This window comes from Chiroxiphia lanceolata, chromosome 1, assembly GCF_009829145.1.
Source record: "Chiroxiphia lanceolata isolate bChiLan1 chromosome 1, bChiLan1.pri, whole genome shotgun sequence".
NCBI lineage: Eukaryota > Metazoa > Chordata > Aves > Passeriformes > Pipridae > Chiroxiphia > Chiroxiphia lanceolata.
The window spans coordinates 64,175,197-64,195,129 of NC_045637.1; the positions used below are offsets into that span (position 1 = coordinate 64,175,197).

Consider the following 19,933-nt stretch of genomic DNA (forward strand, 5'->3'; position numbering starts at 1 on the left):
TATATGTCGGTCTTCAATGTCTAATAGTATGCCTCAGTAGAGGCATACAACTTCCTCTGTGTTGAGCCCATAAAATTGTTATAACCACTTTGAAGAGATTTCTCCAGATGACAATTAGATTGCAGAGCAGGAAAAAGGATTTGGCTAATAACTTTTCATTTTGTTCATTGCAGTCACTTCCACAGAAGCCAGTTGTGATGATAAAATTAGAACTGCAATTTTATATATGGTGATTGAACATAGTAAGCAGTTGCAGTATGATGCAAGATAGACATGGTTCCAGAAATACCTGGCAAACACACGCACTCTGAGAACATCAATGCTTTTTCAGAGCAATGGAATACAAAGTTGGGCTCTTAAGCTCACTGTACAGCACACAGGAAGAGTTAAGTGCCTCAGGACTTGATTCAAGCGTATCAGGCATGATGAGCATGGGGGTGATTAGGGCTGGAGCAATGAGCCATTCCAAGCCAACAAGTGCATCTGAAATCCCTCCCTCTACAGGGCTGAAGCAGCAGGTTTCATAACTCCATGCTCTTGGGGACCAAGCATGCTCTGAAAATGTGTACACTTCATCCTTTTTCACTTTTTGGTTTTCAGGTAAATGTGAAAGGTGAGTATTATTATTCCATATAAATCCTGTTTAGATCACCCAAAGAGAAGTGGAAATTCATCCCTTCTCTACAGTGACACAGGTACTCACATAGAGCTTGTGTTTGTACCACCAAAAAAGAAGCTTAGACAGTACCACTTCCAATTCTTAAAAATTAATTTCATGAGGGTAAGAACTGAGCTATGACCATTTGAGACAGTTCACTTTACCTTTGATGTTTTGTGGTAAGACAGAATTGCCTCCCCCAAAGGCCAAGACTGAAGGAGGTACAAAACCAGAAATTGTGATATTGGCCACAGTAATCTTTGTGACAGTTCAGGAAAGTGACATTTGTTTTGGTCCCCCTGTGATTTTGTTTTTCATAATGACTGTAGAAATTGCAGTCAAAACTCCTGGTAAACTCACAAGTAGCATCAGCTAGGATGGGACCCCTCCTGACAGAAGCAAGCATGCCACGAAGGTTCTTGTGCTTGGCTACCAAGAGATGCAGAATGAGAAACATTTACACTCTGAAGCAGGGCAGGATCAAGGGCAAAGTCTGACGGCAAGTTTGATTTGAGAGACTGGGCCTTGAGGTGTCCTCATATAGTGGGGTAACCAAAATTCATTTCATACATGGACAAGTCTGATGCTCCATAGAATTCAAGTGATGCACATTCCATTATTCATCTAGGGATCTGAGGCAATAATGTCACCCTTGAGGGTGACGTTTGCTTTCTGGTAGCATACATCTTATAAATTCGGCCTTTGTGGAAAACATTCAGGTAAGATTTATGTAGTCTCTGGACATGCAGCTAAGACTTCCAAAGTAGCACTCTCAATCACTTAGTAAACATTTATTCTTAGATTTACTGCACAGTGACCTCTCCCCTTTACAACTATGCTAAGAATGTCATATTCTGTGTGCATTCATTTGTGACTGGAGACACAAGATGCCTTTCTAAGGTGATTATAATACTATAATAATCTGCCTGTAAAACAGTAGAATACTAGGCAACAATGTTTAAAGTTTCGTTTTCCTCATTCACATAACCAGTTAGACCATTGAACTAACTATGAAACTACACCCTGTTGGTTCATCTGCAGTAATAAATGTGGACTTCTGGACATAAAAATAAATGCCTGCTGTTCAAAGGAGCAGTGTGCAAGCCCTGACTAATTGGTAACATGTTGCCTTTAAGCCCTCCTAGCACTGCTTGTGGCAATAAGAAACATAAAAGTTAAGAAGGAGGTTAACAGAAAGAACAAAGAAATAAATATTTGTCCAAAGATTATTACTCAGTTTTGTTGCCTTCTGTTTTAATGATTTAAATTAAAAAATCCCAAACAAAAAATAAACAAACAAAAACCAAAACAAATCACAAAAACACAAAAACAAACAAAAAACCCCAAAACAAAACCAAAAAAGCCCAAACATACCTACATACCATTTTTTTTTTAGGGCATAGTAAGTTGCAGAATCCTACATCTCTTTTTGTGGTCTAACCACTGTACAGTGAATAAGAGACAAGTCATGCTGGTGCAAGCACATTTGTTATGAGGGAAGATTTGTTTTATAATTTAGGATATGCCTCCTGCAACTTTGTGTACAGTCTATTTATAGAGTGACTATATGATAATTATAGTTGCAAAAGCAGTAGCTTGAGGTCTTGATGAATAAAGGTGAATAGTCAGGCAGTGAAACTCAGACCCTCACAGTTGCATCTTTCTGCCTTTTGCTCTAACAAAGGAAAACCAAAAGAAACCATCTTCTGCATTTTGTTGCTTCTTCCCAAGCTAAGGATTTTAAGGGGAAAAAAAGCTATGGATTTGGGAGGAATTTATCCTGTCCTAGGAAGGATGGGATTTTATAACATTGTCAGACAGACTTTCAAAAGCAAGGACAAAATCACATTGGTCACAAGATTTTCACACTGACAACTCAAAGAACTCATTATCAACATTAATGCTAATGTCATTAATCATAATTAGATATGGCAACTGCAAGATTACTCAATTTTAATAGCTAAGAAGACACAAGAATTTGAAAAGACTGAATGAAATTTACTAGGTAAGAATTGTTTCTTAAACTTCTCTCTCTACAGCCAAATTTCTTCCAGGCTGGTCTGATTATGGTCCCTAATCTGTAATTCTGACCTCCTGTATCTAGATTCACAAATAACATACAGGATTTATCTATCAGAGTAAATTATTGGTTCTGGTCCTTCCAGATTTGAAAATCATATTTTTTTTTTAACTTCTCACACATAAGCAGAATAATGCAAAACAGGTGAAGGGCAAAAACAACTGAAGAACAGAAAGTTACAGGAAGAAAATTTCAAAGCGGGCTGCTTACATAGCACTCACTTATGTATGTCAAACATATTTCTGAATGAGAATTAATCCTCAAGCAACGTAAGAGAATGCAACTACTTTTTTCTGAAACACGCCAGTGCCCCATCAGCAATGGGCTGTGCCATAAAAAAGACCGAAGACAGCTTCAGATAATTCTAAATAGATATCTGTGTATGTATACACATATAGGTAGGTACTCAACTTTATTATTTAATTTTCATATTGTTAATAAGAACTAAACATCATCTCTATTGCTTGCTCAGTAACTCTGCTTTTCTCAGCGTTCAGAGCCTTCAAAACAGAAGGAGTTAAAATTTGCTTCCCAAACAAATCTTTGGATTGATTGATTGTTTAAATTAAACAAGAGACAGGAGGAAAATTATCTTTTTAGCATGAGTATGTTTTTATAGTGAAAAGTGTCATTATTAGCAGGCTGCATGTCTATGCCACTTTCCCAGAACTGATCTTTTTCTTGCAGCTATAGATATTCCCAGACAGAATAGTGGATTCAGTCTAGGAGTTTGTTTGGAACTATTGAATGGCTTGTGTTGGAATATATCTTAAATATCATCTAGGTTCAACCCCTCTGCCATCAGTAGGGACACCTTCCATTAGATCAGGTTGCTCAGAGCCTCATCTAACCTGGCCTTGAACACTTGCAGGGCGGAGCAGCCACAGCTTCTCTGGGCAACCTATTCAAGTGCCTCACCAACCTCACAGTAAAGAACTTATTCCTAATAGTAAATCTAAACCTACTGTCTTTCAGTTAGCCATTACCTCTTGTCTTATCTCTCCAAGACCCCCTAAAAAGTCCCTCTCCAGCTTTCTTCTGGATCCCCTTTAGGTACTGGAAGGCTGTTTTAAGTTTTCCCCAGAGCATTCCCTTCTCCAGGCTGAATAACCCCAGCTCTCTGAGCCTGTCATCACCGGAGATGTGATTATCACAGTGATCATCTTCGTGGCCTTCACTGGACAAATGCAGAAAAGCATCCAGCTTTTGATTTGTAATTGTAGAATATTTCAGACTTTTAGACTGTCATCACTCTTCTAAAAGCTTTTATTTTCAAAAGGGTTATGATGAAGAACTTTCTTGCTCTTTTCTATAGAAAAAAATTAACACTGTATTTATGTCAAAATAATAGTGTTTAATAAAGAATATAAAGTTGAAGCTCCCAAGCACTTTACTGAATACTTTAGACTGTGGTGACCTGTTACTTCCATATCCTGTGTATTCCTATTCCCTTATCTGAATACTGAAGGACTTTAACAAACCTTTCAGAAGCTGTGCCACTAATATTTTTACTTTCAGAAAGCAAACTGACATAATGAATCCATATGAATACATACTGTGCCCTCACAGTAGCTTAATTATAAGTAATTATAGAAGTTTCCTAGTTTAGTTTGTATCATAACACAAACAAAGCTCTTGCTGTAGTTTACTAATTAGCTTGAGATAGGTTGTCTATCAGATAACAAAGCCTAATGGACTTCTTCTGCAAGACAAAGGAAGATGAGAACTACTCTTCACTGGCGAAATGCTTTCCTTTACTCTGAGAATTAGGAGCAGAATGTCATAGCTTAACACAGAGTTCAGAAATCTCAAGCTACTCATCTCCTAAATATGAATGAAACCAAGGCAAGACAAAAAATCAAAGTAAATCAGGATTTGCAATTACAGTTTGGAATTAAAACACAGAGAGCCAAGAAGAGATTCTGAAAGACTGTAAAGGTGCAATTGTGGAACTCCTTTTCAGTGCAAAAATAAGTTTAGACTCGGTTACTTAAGCTTTCTATTGCTGTAAATTTTAAATGTGATGAGAAGGAAAGGGAAATAAAATTATAAGTCAATGCTTAAAAGCAGTGAGATATGTTCCTCTTCTCAGTGTAATCCTAGGGCCAAACAAAGCGTCTTACTCCAAATACAAAAATGGTTTCAGTCACAATTTCGTATGCATTTATTAGTGGTTTTCCAACAGAGTCTGGAGGCTCTTAAGCTACACTGATCATACCTGTTTTCTCTGACACTGAAAGTCTGGTTTTGCTATGTGTGATAACTAAGGTTATAGGAAATAAATGTGTTTCCAAGACACTTCGTGTTTAACTAAAGCATAATTATCCCTTGTTCAATTGACCTTATTTTTCTCCAATTGTGTTAAAATTTAACTGATGCGTGGAGAAAGCATGTAGCAAGATCTACAAGTCCCCAGGAACTGTTCTAGAGGTATCAAGTACTGAAAATACAAAAAATTTAAATAGATGCCATACAGATTTCAATACTAGATGAATCATACATCAAGAACACCATTGCATTTGCGAATCATGCCCTTAGAACAGCTTCTATTATATGAGGATTTGTACTTTACAGCTTCCTTTTCTGTAAACATATCAGCATTTTGTTACTTCTTCAATGGAGCATGATTAACCTTTTTCTGGTTTTAAAGGCCAATAAATATTTTATTTCATTTTCAAAGTTATATAAAGATGGTCTTTCTTTTTCCAAGCACTCGGTGTATGAGCTTGTTCTTAAATCTATGCTCAGGAGTTGCTGTTGCTGAATTTGTATGAATTATGCTATTCCTCTAAATAAGTAATTAAGTAGCTGCTGCCAAACAGCATTCAGGAGAAAGCAGGTTAATTTACCACATGAAAATGCTTTCCTTGTTCTGTAATAGAACAGTACTTTGAAGAAAAACATGCAAATAAGAAAGAACGAAATGAAGGAGTGAATTTAGGGCTGTGGGAGTAGTATTATGACGCAACAAAATTTACCGTATCAATTTTTACTTAGTTGTATTTGCCTTTTACTGTGGAAAGGTTTGTGTGTTCCAAGGACAGCTGTAGCTATGGCAGAGGTTGCCACTCTATATAAGGCCACTCAAGCCAGGCTGGACAAAAGGACTGGATAGAAAGCAACCACAGGGCTTTTCAAGAAGGCTGTTGAGGAACAGGGCAGCAAGCTGGTCCTGTAGAACACACTCAGTGCCACCTTTCAGAAACAAATTAAAGTAGCCACTCTGACAAACAGCATACCAAAATAATCAATTCTAGCTTTACAGAAGTTATAGGTATGGTGAAAATAAACATAAGGACCATGTTTGGGGAACTGGTGGTAAAAGAAGCTTGAAACCAACTTTTCTAGAATATTTGAAATGTTGCAACAATCGGAGAAATACAACACTGTAGTCTGAACATTTTGAAATAAATAAATAGATTGCCAAAAATCAACAAAAAAGTGATAAAGTGACTTTCAGTGAAATAAGATAGCTTTAATCAATATAACCTTTAAAGCAGAAAAATCATATACAGATGGGCAACCAATTACCATCTGATTTCCCTGAGCTAGCTTTCAAATGAGAGACATAGAAACGAGATTTGTAGAAAGTCAAGCACAGGGCAAAATGCAAGGGGTAGCTCAAAATTCAATGCTGCTAGTGCTGAAAAACTATAAAAATGCTCCCACTAAACAATGGGAAAATTCTAGACATGTTTGTGGTCACAAAGTAATGAAAGCAATGGGATTAATGAACCAAGGGTGATATTTTGCGTTGGCAGAACCGTGAATAAGTCAAATATTATCATTAATGGGGTATTAGTGCCACACAGCTATATCCCCACAAATCCCAGAGAAAGTCAAGTGAAAACATGATGACTAGCTATGGAGTAGAACAAAATTTGGCAGCACTACTGTCCAGTGGGTTAGACCATAAAAACCCCAGACATCTGACAAGGTATTAGAAAAAGTGCCATAAAAACAATCTTGAATCTGAAAAAGAAATTAGTGTATATCCCAGTCATCATCCTTCCGCATAGAAAGGATGCTGAACTACAAGTGATTTTACAAAGAAGCAAACCTTAAATCTCCCTATTGTATCAGGACAGGGAAGAGGAGAGAAGGAAGACATGGTAATCAAAACTGCCCATCTATCTCCCCTCCCAAAACCACCTCCAGAAAAATCACCAGCAAATAGCAATAAACGAGCCTGAGGGGACGTGAAGGGATACCTTCGTAGCAGTGAAGGAAGCAGTAGCAATAGCTGCAAGGTGCAGTACTGAAACATTTTGGTGAGCAAGATTCTACCTGGCAAGTCTACCCTAGCTGAAGGGCTGCAAAAGTCACATGAGAAAAGATTTCAGCCCTCTTAGAAATGAACAAAATAAGGAAAACAAAAGACCAGTTGAAAAAAACCTCAACAATAGAAGCAGTGAGACAGAATAAAAGTTATACAGAGGAAAAAAACCGAAAACCAAAAATCCAAGCACACAGCCATCATTTATTCTGATAATAAATTAACCTGGATATTTTAAACACTTTATCAATAAAGTGAGTTAGCATTAAAACACGAGGTTTTGTATTTGAAAAAAAGTATCAATGCTTGTATACTGCATTATGGGTTGAGGGTTTTAATGTATTTTATTTTTGTTCAAGAAGCCATTTAGGTTTGTGGGAGGAGTTCATGAAGGAGAGGGAATATCTAATTTGTTCAGAATTAAATGTGTTTTCCCAAACACAAATTATAAAACATGCAATGTAACACCCTTGCCTTTTAAGTGTGTGTCTGCTTCCCTAGACCACAACTCACATTCATTTTATACTATTGATCCAACACTAAACAAAAGTGATTGAATTATTATGTACAAACAGCTAAGAAAAAAAAAAAAGTGGGGTTTTTTTTCTGACATAACATGCAGAATAGTTAGAATAAATAGTTAGAATAGTTAGAATAAATATATGGTTTCAGTCTTCAACTGCTTTGACTTAACTCTAGAGCTGTATTAAAATACCTTTACTCATGCTTTACATAATTAACTGAACTTTAGACATTAGATCAAAGGCAAAAACTAGACTATATATTGCAGTTTTGCTGTTTTCTCCAGAACAAAAAAATATGAAAAATGACAGCTAATCATATTTAAAGAAAAGTGAACAATGGATAGAAGCTAATTTCAAACTGATGGAAAGACAGGTTAAGCCATAGAAATCAATGCCACAAATTTAAACAGAAGGTAAAAAGAAGGGGAAAAAAATGTTCTACTAACTCTTGCAGGGTATCTGAAATTTGGGATGTACACTTCTTGCCACAACTCAGCCTGGAAATTTTCTGAAATTTTCAATTTAAACCTCGTGGACCAAATTTCTACCATTAACAACAATGCAATGCTAATGTCTCCTCTGGGGTACAACTGCAATAATGCACCGGGAATCAGGATCAGTGCTTTTAATCACTGCAAAAGGACTTTTCTCATTGAAGTTATTCTTCCACCCTAGGCCAGTCTCCCCTGCTGCACTGCCACATTCATTTCTCTGACTTTAAGGGTGAACATACAACCACTTCCAAGAATCTCAAGTGTGCTTTACCTTGTGCACGTGTGCATCTGTCCACACACTGAGACACACAATCTAATTAGGAAGTATGGCACTGATGATCTGTTTCAACTCCCCATGCTTCTGCTCCTCCAGCAGCAACCACAGAGCTTCGGAGGGTCCATCAATAACAGCAGGGCTCCTGCTGGCAGTTTGTATCAAGGGGAGGATTTGCAGAACTGAAAGGTCTGTCTCCCTCCAAGTTCACCAGAGCTTCTCTCAAATGAGACGTAACTTCACATGAAACTCTGCCGGAAGGTCAGACCTACTGTGTTTTCTTCCTGTTCAGGAGCTCCCGGGCATTCCTACAGCAAAGTGAGTAAAACTTCCTTATGTGCTCAGCTAACTCCCAAAAGTAGGACCGGAATGTCATCAGGTTTGCACCTTATATAATAAAACCTCAAGAGTTGTTTTCCCTCACACACTTTGCCTATTAAAAGCACAACACAAATACAGAAAGTCTATAAAATCCCTCCAATCCCAAAAGAAAAAATAGGAAAGCAAAGGGAAAAAAAAGAGAGGGGAAAAATAGAAGAGATCATAATGGTGATTTGTGGGCCAAGAAGCCAAAGACTCTAGTTTTGTGGTGCATTGGGTCATATTCCGGTGGGAAAAAGGCCTGTTCAAGTGGGACTGCCTGCATCACATAGACAGAAGTTGCTAATCTTCTTAGCCAAAAACTAGTTTAAATGGCCTTTTCATTACTCAAACTAATAATACATGGAAATTGTGCAATGAAGGAAAAGTAGCACAAACTCATTCTACTGGAACAAGTGAGACAAGGAATGTTAAAAAAAAAAAGAAAAACTCTGCAATGAATTGCATTATTTCAGTGTTAAACCCCACCATTTATAACCTGCATATAGATATGAAATCCTGTAAACATTAGAAGAATTTTGCTGAGTAACAGGGACACCTAATAAAGCCTCGTTTCCTACAGATACATGTGTCCTAGGTTTCTACAAACACATACCTCAGCTTCTACTCAATATCCTTCTGGGTTTCACCCTTCCTCTGTGTCCCCTTAATTTTTTTTCTGATGCTTTTTTAACAATCCTCTCAACGCAGTCAGTTCCCTTTCCATAAACAGACTCTGGACATGAAGCACCACACTGCATGGTTGGCCCAAAGTTCTCTGTGATCATGCTGCAGCCTTTCCTTCATTCATCTGGATCCTCTCCTCAGCAGCTCATTTTCACAGAAATGTATAGAAGCTAATAATCTTTGGGAAATCCTTTGTTAAAATTTGGTTGCAATTGGCCAGTGGTCAGAAATTATTAGGAGGAACTGACAATGCAATCACATCAGCCTTGTTTCAGAAGGAAACCAAAGGCTAGAAACATCACTGATTTTCTCAAATACCAGTAGCCTTTTCACTGATTCAGAGATGGGATCTTGAATACCTATGGGTTTTCTCTGGGACAACAAAACAAATCTTAGGGTAGGCTCTTTAATATTCAATTACATGACCTGGAGAACTAAAGGAGTTTTCCCTTTCTAACATCCCTTTTTAACACATGGAACTTGCCCTATGTTAATATGCCCAAAAGTAATACATCATGATTAGGGTACCTATAATTTTGTTAGAAAACTTTCCAACATGAGGTGCTGAATCCAAAATAAGGTTACTGAGTTTTGAATGTCATTACGATCTAATCACTGGATTGCCTGAAGCAGTTACTTCCCTAGAAGCTGGCAGTTATGACTAGATTACATAAAATATGCAGAAACAGAGGATATTCCAAAGAAGCACAAATATTTATACTTTGTTTCTAGCAGAAGCTTATTTCCAGAGTCAAATGAAATTGTAAATGAAGCAGGTTGTACGAGAACGTAAATGGCACAACAAAAGAAAATGACAAATCTCCAAAAATGGAGAAAGAGTTCGGCAGATTGAGAGATGACTGTTGTGGTCAAAACCCTCATCCGGATTAAATGTTTCTGTTAATATGACAATGAGAGAAAGTGAGAGACGACAATGAAAACAGAAGAAACAGCAATATAAAAATATATAAATTAGATGCTTTTGCCACTCTCAGAAATTCACATGGAGATGTAAACAGATGTAACCCTGAAATAAAAGAGAAAGACTGAATTGCTAACTATTTCCTCTGTTTTGCACTACTTGGATACTAGAAGGAATGCTTCAGTATAAAAATTCAAAACAAATAACTTGTCTTTTGCAAGATGTAGATACTATTCATTATTCTTCATGTGTGTTTAACTGCCTTTAACACATATTGAAAGGCTATGAGGGAAAGATTAATCTGGAAGAATCTGACATTGAAATATTCATCCTACAGCACAGCAGCTACCCAGTATTATACCTTTGTGACTTTAGGGTCCACTGTCAAAGGCACAGAATATTAACAACACTTTTAAACTGAAACACGAAGGGTTCAAACTGATTTCACACCACAGACTGGAGATCAAAGATGCACATGCATCTTCCAGCCCATGCTCAGACTGTCACTCAACAAAGTAAGGACTGCTGGCACACAGAGATTACCCACTGAGAAGTTTTTCATTTGAGAGGCTAAGGAATGGGTGTCTGCATATGTCCTACTAAGAATGTGTGTTCAAAAAATATTTTCCAAGTTGTGTCACCTAGCATACCTCAATGAAAGTCCTTCAGGACGACATAAATCTTTGCAGACTAAAACAACTTGCTCTTTTCACAGATATAAAATGGTCCATTAAAATATAATTAATTTTGTTACAGTAAGAGATAATTAAATCAGCCAGCAGTTGAAGACAGCTAATTGAGAACACAAACTCCCTTTCTGTTGCTGATCATAACTAAACCAGAATTTGTCAAGATGCAGAAAGAAAAGTACTCTGTTTTGATGCAGCATGGAAATAAGGTAAGTCACCTTCAGACTGACACTTCTCAGCCTCTGATAGTCTTGCGTATTTCACCTTGTTGCAGGCCATCAGTGACCTGATTTAACCAGTTAAGTAAAACAGACTATCATTATCAACAGCATACAGTAAGGAGAGATGGAAGCTGCTTTGCGAAAATCTATTTCCTTCCCCTCCCGTATCACTACAACAGTTGCCTGAGTAGCAAATGCAACACAATCATTTCTAGCACATTTATACTCTTGGGGTTTTGGCAACTTTATACTGTAGAGAATGAAGAAGAGGCAGAACAGAGAAATTTACCCAAACAGAGGAAAAGCAGTCACCCAGAGACTTGAAATTCAGGACTAAAAAGCTTTCAAAAAAGTTTGGGGTTTTTTGCAGTCAGCAGGTCTCATATTTTATTTGCCCGGGGAAGTAATTTTTTCAGTTATTATTCTTCTTTTCTTCTCTATTCTCCCCAGGACTATCAGTATCATCCTGCATTTCCCTTGCATGGAAGGCAGTCATCATTTTGCTCAACCTCATGACACCTGCGTAAATCAAATCAAATGTTCCTGCTAGGGTTAAGAGCTTTGTTTTCCTGACTGCAGGCACACGGACAAAGTGATGGGGACATTCGAATGCAAATAGCCTAGTCAATAATACAATGTCAGGTTCTTTTTTGTCTGTATGTTGTTCTCCCTCTTCTTGACTTGAAATGATTTTATCATAATTTCATATAACTATTTGTGTGAGTTTGCTGTGATTCCTTGAGGCGAAGTTTCAAGTTTTGAGGGTGGGCAATCTTGTATTTTATCAGGCTGAATATTGCTCCACTTCTGAGAACTACAGATTTCTATCTTTTCCTTCTATTGAAGTCATGCTTTTAATCAGAGACACTTATGTCAGTGTATCCTGAGGAGTCAAAAGATTTGTACTGTTCTCCCGACTATCTTATACATGCTACATCTGCTGATTTGCAGATACACAAACCCTTGTCACCACGACACAACACTTTCACAAGCAGTATTTAGACTGTTGCTGCTATACCATCCACTAAGCCTTGCCACACTTCCCAGCCATGCTGTTATTTGTGTTTTTTTCATCATCCAGTCAATCAATATCTAAAAACCTGACACAAAGTGCAGTTTTGCCATGCAAGGATTTATCTAGTGCCCACAGGATACTAAACCCAAGAAGTAAAGAATCCCTTTGATGGACTGATATCATAAATAATGTTTAAGACATAGTCACAATCATAATGGCTAAATACAAAGAAATAAATGCTCTCTGGCAGCAATGCATCATATCATTCTATATTTTAACACATATATTGAGAAGTTCAGACATTTAAAAGCTTTCTAATCACCCTTCCCTCTAGTCTGAGCAACTTCATGAACAAATTGATTTTCAGATTTTATCAGGCAGAACTTGAATGCAAATGAAAAGATTTTTAGCACAATGAAATTCAGCTATTTAAAACATCCTACATCATATGGAAGTTCCATGTGACAACATAAAAAGAAACAAGAGTTCCAGCCACATACTTCATTATAGGTCATGAACTAGGCCATTTTCAAGAGAAAGTGTTAAAGGATAGTGTCAGGCTTTCTGTTTTTTCTCCATTCTCCCCAGAGACACACTATTATTTTGTTTCCACAGTAGAACTGATGTTTTTCACATCAGAAAAAAAATCCTGAAGCATCAGAAAAAAAGATCTGATCTGACAAGCATTGTAAACTCAGTTAACAAGCTACTTTAATTATCCTCCTAAGATTTTCCCATTTGTACTCTGATCATCATCTTCTTCACAAACTTAATTATGCCTCATTTGTTCTTTCTGCACTACTCACAGTAAGTATTCCAGGTGGAAAAGAGGAGCCTGTTTGTAGCTGTAACCTCAGGTAATTTTTATATATTATTATTTTTTTATTTTGCTATAGAATAATTTGGGGTTTTTTTAATAAAAAAATATACAAACTTATCTTTGGGTAATATGAATGTTGAGTAGAAAGCCACAGTATTTCCACATGAGAAAAGCAAAACTGGATGGCTATGTGAACAGCCATCAGTCCGAAAATTAACACTAGACAGATGATTGAATAAATGAAAATCATGCTGTTATCATCTGCATTTTAAAGATTAGTATTAATAAATTCTGATTCCTCAGAAGAGGGAACCTTTCCACAAACTTGACCTTTGAGAAAGTCAGGAAGAAGAACAGCTGGGAATAAATGTGCTTTGTGAGCTACATACTGAGACATGAATCCAGTTACTACTTAGAATTTATGCACTTCCAACAGTTTTAAAGTCAGTAGGAATTATTGCATTATAACTGAGTAGAGGCAGAGTAAATACCCAGAAGTACCATAATTTGAGGCCTGAGGAGCTGTTTCATATTTTCAAAAGTCCTAGATCCACCCGCCTACCATGACTGAACTTGATTTCATTTGGGTTGCTTTTTGAGATACATTAATTTTATTTAATTAACCTACTGAGACAGGTGACTGCTGCCCCATACTCACATGCATTTTGAGTACAATGCCAAGCCTTAAAATCCAGTACTATATAGAAGTAACTATTCTTCTTTACACTTAATTTCATTGGCCTTCGGAACTGAGACATACTAATTATACAAAATGAGAAGCTAGAAAAGCGTCAAACCTAACTTTCTATATTTCAAAAAAAAAAAATTCAGAGATACAAGATAGTTAACATTTGAATATATTCCATTCCATGCCTTACCTGAACCAAATTCCACCCCTTTAGAGATTCAGCAATGATAGAAGTAACTGTTGCACATACACCACCAAAAACCATCAGATGATTAGGTCCATATTTTATTGCATCATAGAAGGCTTTGAGTCCTTTTGCATTGTCGCACTGGGAAAAAAAAGAAAAAAAAGAGTCAATATTTAATGTCATACCTAAAATAATTAACTAAGAAATAAACTATTGGGGAGTTAGGCAGGAAAAAAGAGTCAGGAGTTGCATAGATATAAAAATTGTACAGTATATAACATCTGAAAACCTAAACATGAAGAATTAGAGTATTCGCTTCCAGACTCCTAGTGTGTTGCAGTGAAAGAACAGCAAACCCCCTCCTTACATTGTATAAAACCAGAATTTCGATACCACTATTTGACAAATAATAAAAAAGGTCTAGCAAAAAAGGTTGACTGAAACCTTTTCTACATTGAGAGTTACCATTTCCAAAAGTAAAATTCGGAATGTAATACCAGATTGCCAGCAGGACTTCCGTAGTTGGAAGAAAGTTGGACAATACTGCTGGTCTCTGTAAAAAAAGTTCTCTCTGTAATGAAAGCTCTTAAGTAACCTCTCCTTGAAGTCCAACCCCAGCATTTTGTGCAAAAATATATAATGAAGAGATTATTACTTAGAAGGATAACACAAAGTCTTCAAAAGGTAACAAAACAGTATTCTTTTAAGAATCTGCTAAGAATTAATTGTTCTGCTCTCATAACTCACACTGCTTTGAGCAGAAAGTGGGGCTAAATGACATTGTGAGGTCCTTCTAACCTGACCTGTTCTGGGCTTCTCTGATAATTAGTTTGATCTTTATTTCAGGTGTAAAGAATTTTACATAAACTGAGACCAGGATTCAAAATTAAGAAACAAGGGCTGATGCTAGTCAGTATTGCAAAAGATACATCAATCCATGAATGGAGTAGTATCAATCATTCATAATAACCCATGCAGTCACAGCTTTACTCCTGAGCTTGCAACAAAGTATTAATAAATTATTTGCCTGAAGTTAAGAATTTGATTCCAAACCATACTGGAAGTCAGAAGTGCCAACAGGCTATAATGGCAGTTGCCACTGCTCCATTAGCAGCCACTTCCTTATCTCTCTTTTTGAATCAAAAATTTTCTGCCCATTTTTGCTTTCTCTACAAAGTCTTGCACAAATATACTCTTTATAAGAAATATCATACACCAGCCTCCCATATTTAATTATCACAATTCAATAAAACAATTCATTAACTATCAGCATCCAAGTAGTAATTGTATTGCAGTCTGTGGAGAGAAAAAAGATTTTGACTAAGAAGTTTGGAAGCTTATATTAATCTCCTTACTGAATTAATATGTGAAATGAAAAATTACTCTATTTGCATTCTGTCTGCAAGAATAGAATTATTGCTCCCACTTATTCAAAAGGATACAGATTTTTAAGACATAGACCTTTTTAAATTGCATAATATAGAACAAGGCCTTCCTTCTTAATGCAAAAAAAAACTCAAACCACTTCAGTATGGTAGATTATTCCCTATCAGTTTGATGGACTGGTGGCAAGCTCACATTCTGATGGAATTAAGAGTGTGATTATTGGAAGAAGCAGTGTCCTCCATTCTTACTCCTCCACTCCCTAAAGACCAGTTTATTCCAAGTGCAACCAGAAGGCTCAACTAAATCCTGACTTTTATAAGCAGCCAAAGACACTAGAGCTTCAAATGTCTGAACTTAAGTGGCATTTAGCCAAGTTTTTGCCCTCATCCACTGTATCATTTGAAGGTGCAGTAGCAGAGATTGTTGAACTTGTTTTCATAGCAACTTAAAACCAGTTAATATAATTTTTTTTTTTTGCATTGTCACATTTCAGATGTCTCACTGAGGAGCAGTTCAGGAAGAATACAAGTCACATATTAAATAAAGATGATGTTAATGTAAAATAACACTCAGAATCTGTAGCCCATGAAAGACTATGTACGTGAAAAGTTATGGAGAAATAAAATTCTGCATTCTAAATGATAAAGACCTATGGTATGTTATCTGAAGTCAAATTCAAACTGAAATTCACCTTTGCATCACAAAGCACTGATGTATTTTTAACTATTACTTGCCTACGAAATATTTCTCACTGCAGTGAACTTATGCAATTACGGGTCCCAGTAGGTTGACTCACTGGGAGGTCCAGAATTGCTATTATTATAAGGTTTTTTTTATTTGATTTTTACCTGTTCATGAAGATACTTGCATGACAAAACCCCTTTTTTAATCACAGAGCAGTTCTCTTGGGAAGGTATGCCAAAATCTTTATTCATCTCTCCCAAAGTGAAAGGTTTACTCTGCTGAAATATATTACTGATCAATCAAAAGTACATACAATAACACCCGGGCTTCTCTTCAATATGATTCAGTTAAAAGCCTACCATGTTCTCACTTTTGTACTTTCCTCCTGAATAGTCTTATCTCTCTGTCTTTTATGCCACCATGAATAATTACACTATACTCTATCTACTCCTTGAGCAAAACCATCCCAATAGTCCAAAGTATGTCTCAGAGACAAAGAATAAGAACTTAACACTGTGGCTGGCCACAACTGGACAGATATGAAAGGAAAAATGAGAAAGATGGGAGAAAGCAGACTTTCACATTTGTTTAATGTCACATTTCACAACATACATTGTGTATAGCATTCTTCCCTGCAAGCAACAGAACAGTCTGTCACAAGCATTACAAAATAAACATTCAGACCAAAATAATAGCCTTACCAAGCCAGACAGACAAGTAGTAGAAAAGGTTTCTTCCTGCCTCTAGTCTGAGGAATGTATCCTTAGTGAGCTCCTGAAGCCCTCTGAACAAGGTGAGTTTTTAAGAAATCCCAAGCAGCACCATTGCTGCTCACGGCCTTCTATTGCCAAAACCTACATATGTAACCCTAAATGAGGGCAACACTGTTGAAAGACAACAGTCAATGAAATTCCCATCGTATAACCACCAAACGAGTTCTTGAGTTGCTGTCACCAAGGGACTCCAAACAGGTTCAGGAAGAATGCTATGCAGCAATCCAATTACTAAAATCCGCATTAAAACACAGAGGTTAGAAAGTCCTGGCCACATGTGGATGATGAGAAGCTGACTGGCTTTAATTGACTAAAAGCAATGAAGAAGAAAGAATCCCTTGTAAAAAGTCACAAGCTTATATGATGAAAGATATGATCTGAAGGAGCCAACACCCCTTTTGCTACCTAGTTTTGCTCTTTCATCTAAATTGTCATCAACATGTCTATTTCTCCGAGCTGAAGTGCAACCAGCTCAATTTTGATCTCTGTACAAAACTAGACAGCTATGCAGTGCCACTGAAGTTGACTCACTGAAACACTGAGGATAGTTGCAATACCTTTCTTATTGAGGAAATGTAGTTTTATTGTAACTAGAATTCCAAATACATGTATTTTGATACATGTCCCAATTTTCTTCAGGGGAAGGAGCTGAGAACTACCTACCCCAAACACATTAATTGCTGTGCTCAGTCTCGGTCAAAAGCCTGAAATAAGAAACTTATAAATAGCAAACATACATATTAAAGAAATAATTACGTTAAGTGTATTTCTTAACACATTCACTTGCTACAGATTATATGGAAAATTCACAAGGAAAAATACTAGCAAATCACCAATCAAAGGTGTGTGAAGTGTCCTGCGTCTTGTTCCGTCAAAGTCAGTTTAATATCACAGCTGGTATCTGACAAAGTGTGCATAGTTCTCATTTCCAAGGAAACAGAACCACCTATTTTAATTAAGAAAATAGCCAGATGAACTGCTGCATGGGAGAGGAGTTAAATAAGTTTGGGGATTGAGGTATTAACCTTCCTGAATCCTCTTCAGAGGAGAGGCTGACAAATAAAACTATAATCCTCCACCGAGAAAAGGATCCAAATGCACAGGGAGGAAGGACAGCCTGAGGCATTACGGGTGCACAAGGACGAAAAACATTTCTGTAGAGAAGAGTACAGCAGCTGAATACACAAGAGACCTTCTCCACTGTACCCAAAGGCCCTCTGAAGCTGAGAGAAAGGGTGTCCCATGTGAAGCCACTCATCACTGAAGCCAGGAGAACCAGCAGGACTGATCGGTGAGGGTTGTTGGCTCCCAGGAAGGCTGTCTGGCAGACACTGAGACACCAGGGTATGCACTGAAACCCTCATGGACCTAAGCACAAAACAGTGCAAATCCTTGGTGCACAGAACGGAAATGGGTATGGCTTCTATACATAAAGTTACTCATAATTTAGCTGTTCTTGTTAGAGTAGCACAGTAATAAGAACTATAGGGATGAATACAGTGGTCAGATGCACGATTATGTTTAGATTTCTAGCTGTTGGATAGCTATGTTTAGATTTCTAGCTGTTGGATAGCTATGCCAAGCTGTTTCTCAGTTAGCTATATTCTGGCACAACTTGACATTTTCTGAGTAGAAGTAAACCTGAGGAACAAGTATCTATTGAGCTACTGACAATTGATATCAGACATCCTTTACGGTGAGTAGGAATAACAAACTGCTGTCGTCTGCATAATAAAATATCCAACTTTATCAAGTGATATGAGATTTTTCAGCAGCACTCTGCTGTGAATATCACTGGACAGAGAAGCAAGTGCTCATAAATATATAAAGAGACTTCTTTAAACAGAGAGAAGAGATATACAAAGCTTTATTCCTATCCTCTGCAAAATCTTGCTCAGGAACTCTGTGTTACATCATCAGCTCGAAAGGAGCTAAGAAATAAGGAGCACCAACAAATATTTTAATTTCATTTTCACTGACTTCCTTAAAGTCATCAGTAAATACAGACCATTTGTTGAAAAACATACAGACAACTACTCTGAACTACAACAAAGGTCAACCAAGTTAGCATCCTCTACCTGTTTTATGGGCAGGGCATGCTTCCCCTGAGGTTACCTCTGTTTTCAAGTATCTGAAACTTAAGTACTTTCAAAGCCAGCAATCATATTTTTACATTAAAGAGCTGTAACTGGATTTTCTTTCCATGAGTTTGTACAACTGCTCTTGGAACCACCACTTTGACAATCACAAATATAATAATCCATAAAAAGAAAAAGCACTACCTTTCATTTGTTCTAGAATTCTTCACACTTTGCAAAGTAGGTGTGAGGTGTGTTACTATGAATGTTAAAAGTTCATAAATACATGAAAATAAATGGGACTAGATCGTAGATCAAAAACCAATTCAAAACTTCCTAATAGAGACATGGCAATTTTCTCAGGAAACTCCTGAATCACAGCTTGTTGATGGCTAGGACACTGTTCTAGGGAAGTAGGATTAAAAACTTGACTTTTCCTGCTGATCAGCAGTTTCAGGATGATGCCAAGCACTTGCATCAAGTCTGGTCTGAACCACTATAGGCATTCCTATATTCTGCATTTGAAAAACAAAAGCAACATCCTCCAACAACATCAAACTTCTGTATCTTAAAACTGAAGTTAACTCATCCCAAACTGTGGGCTCTGCTGTATGTGATTTCTCTATCATCTTTTAATTTTAACTGCTAGCAATCAGATTTGGTTTTGCTTTAGAAAGTGTGGACACAGCAGAGAAGGACTTAATCTATTCAGTGAAATATTTCCCAGTAAATTAACCCTCTCACCTTGACAGCTCTTGACATACTTTGAAATTTTACCTAGCAGTTTCTTAATCTGATTCTGCCTGCTGCACAGGGAATAGTTCACAGAGTGCTACCACTAAGGTACTGGTGCTTGGCATCCCATTTAACAGATTATATTCTGCCTCAGGTGTCACCAGCCTCTTAAGTCATTGACCCCACAGCAAGGGTGACCACTCACTCCTCTGACACCCCATTTCCTACGAGAATGTCTAAACACCTCGTGAAGGCTCAGCCTCTTGCTCAATGACATTTTCTTTCTTATTGGTTCACTGTTTGGGAACTAAGTCCACCCAGCAAGATAAACAAAAATTTCCCGTCTCTCCTTATAAGAGAAGTATATTTACTTTTTCCATTC

At 37.1% G+C, this 19,933-nt stretch overlaps 1 protein-coding gene across 2 annotated transcripts in view; it reads right to left on the reverse strand.

The window, feature by feature from the left end:
* Positions 1-19,933, reverse strand: part of GABBR2 (gamma-aminobutyric acid type B receptor subunit 2) — a 471,997-nt gene that overhangs the window by 351,843 nt on the left and 100,221 nt on the right. For both annotated transcript variants that reach the window (XM_032696868.1, XM_032696875.1), the window contains exon 2: positions 13,899-14,036. In XM_032696868.1, the coding sequence (XP_032552759.1) occupies positions 13,899-14,036 (138 nt within the window). The remainder of the gene's footprint in view (positions 1-13,898; positions 14,037-19,933) is intronic.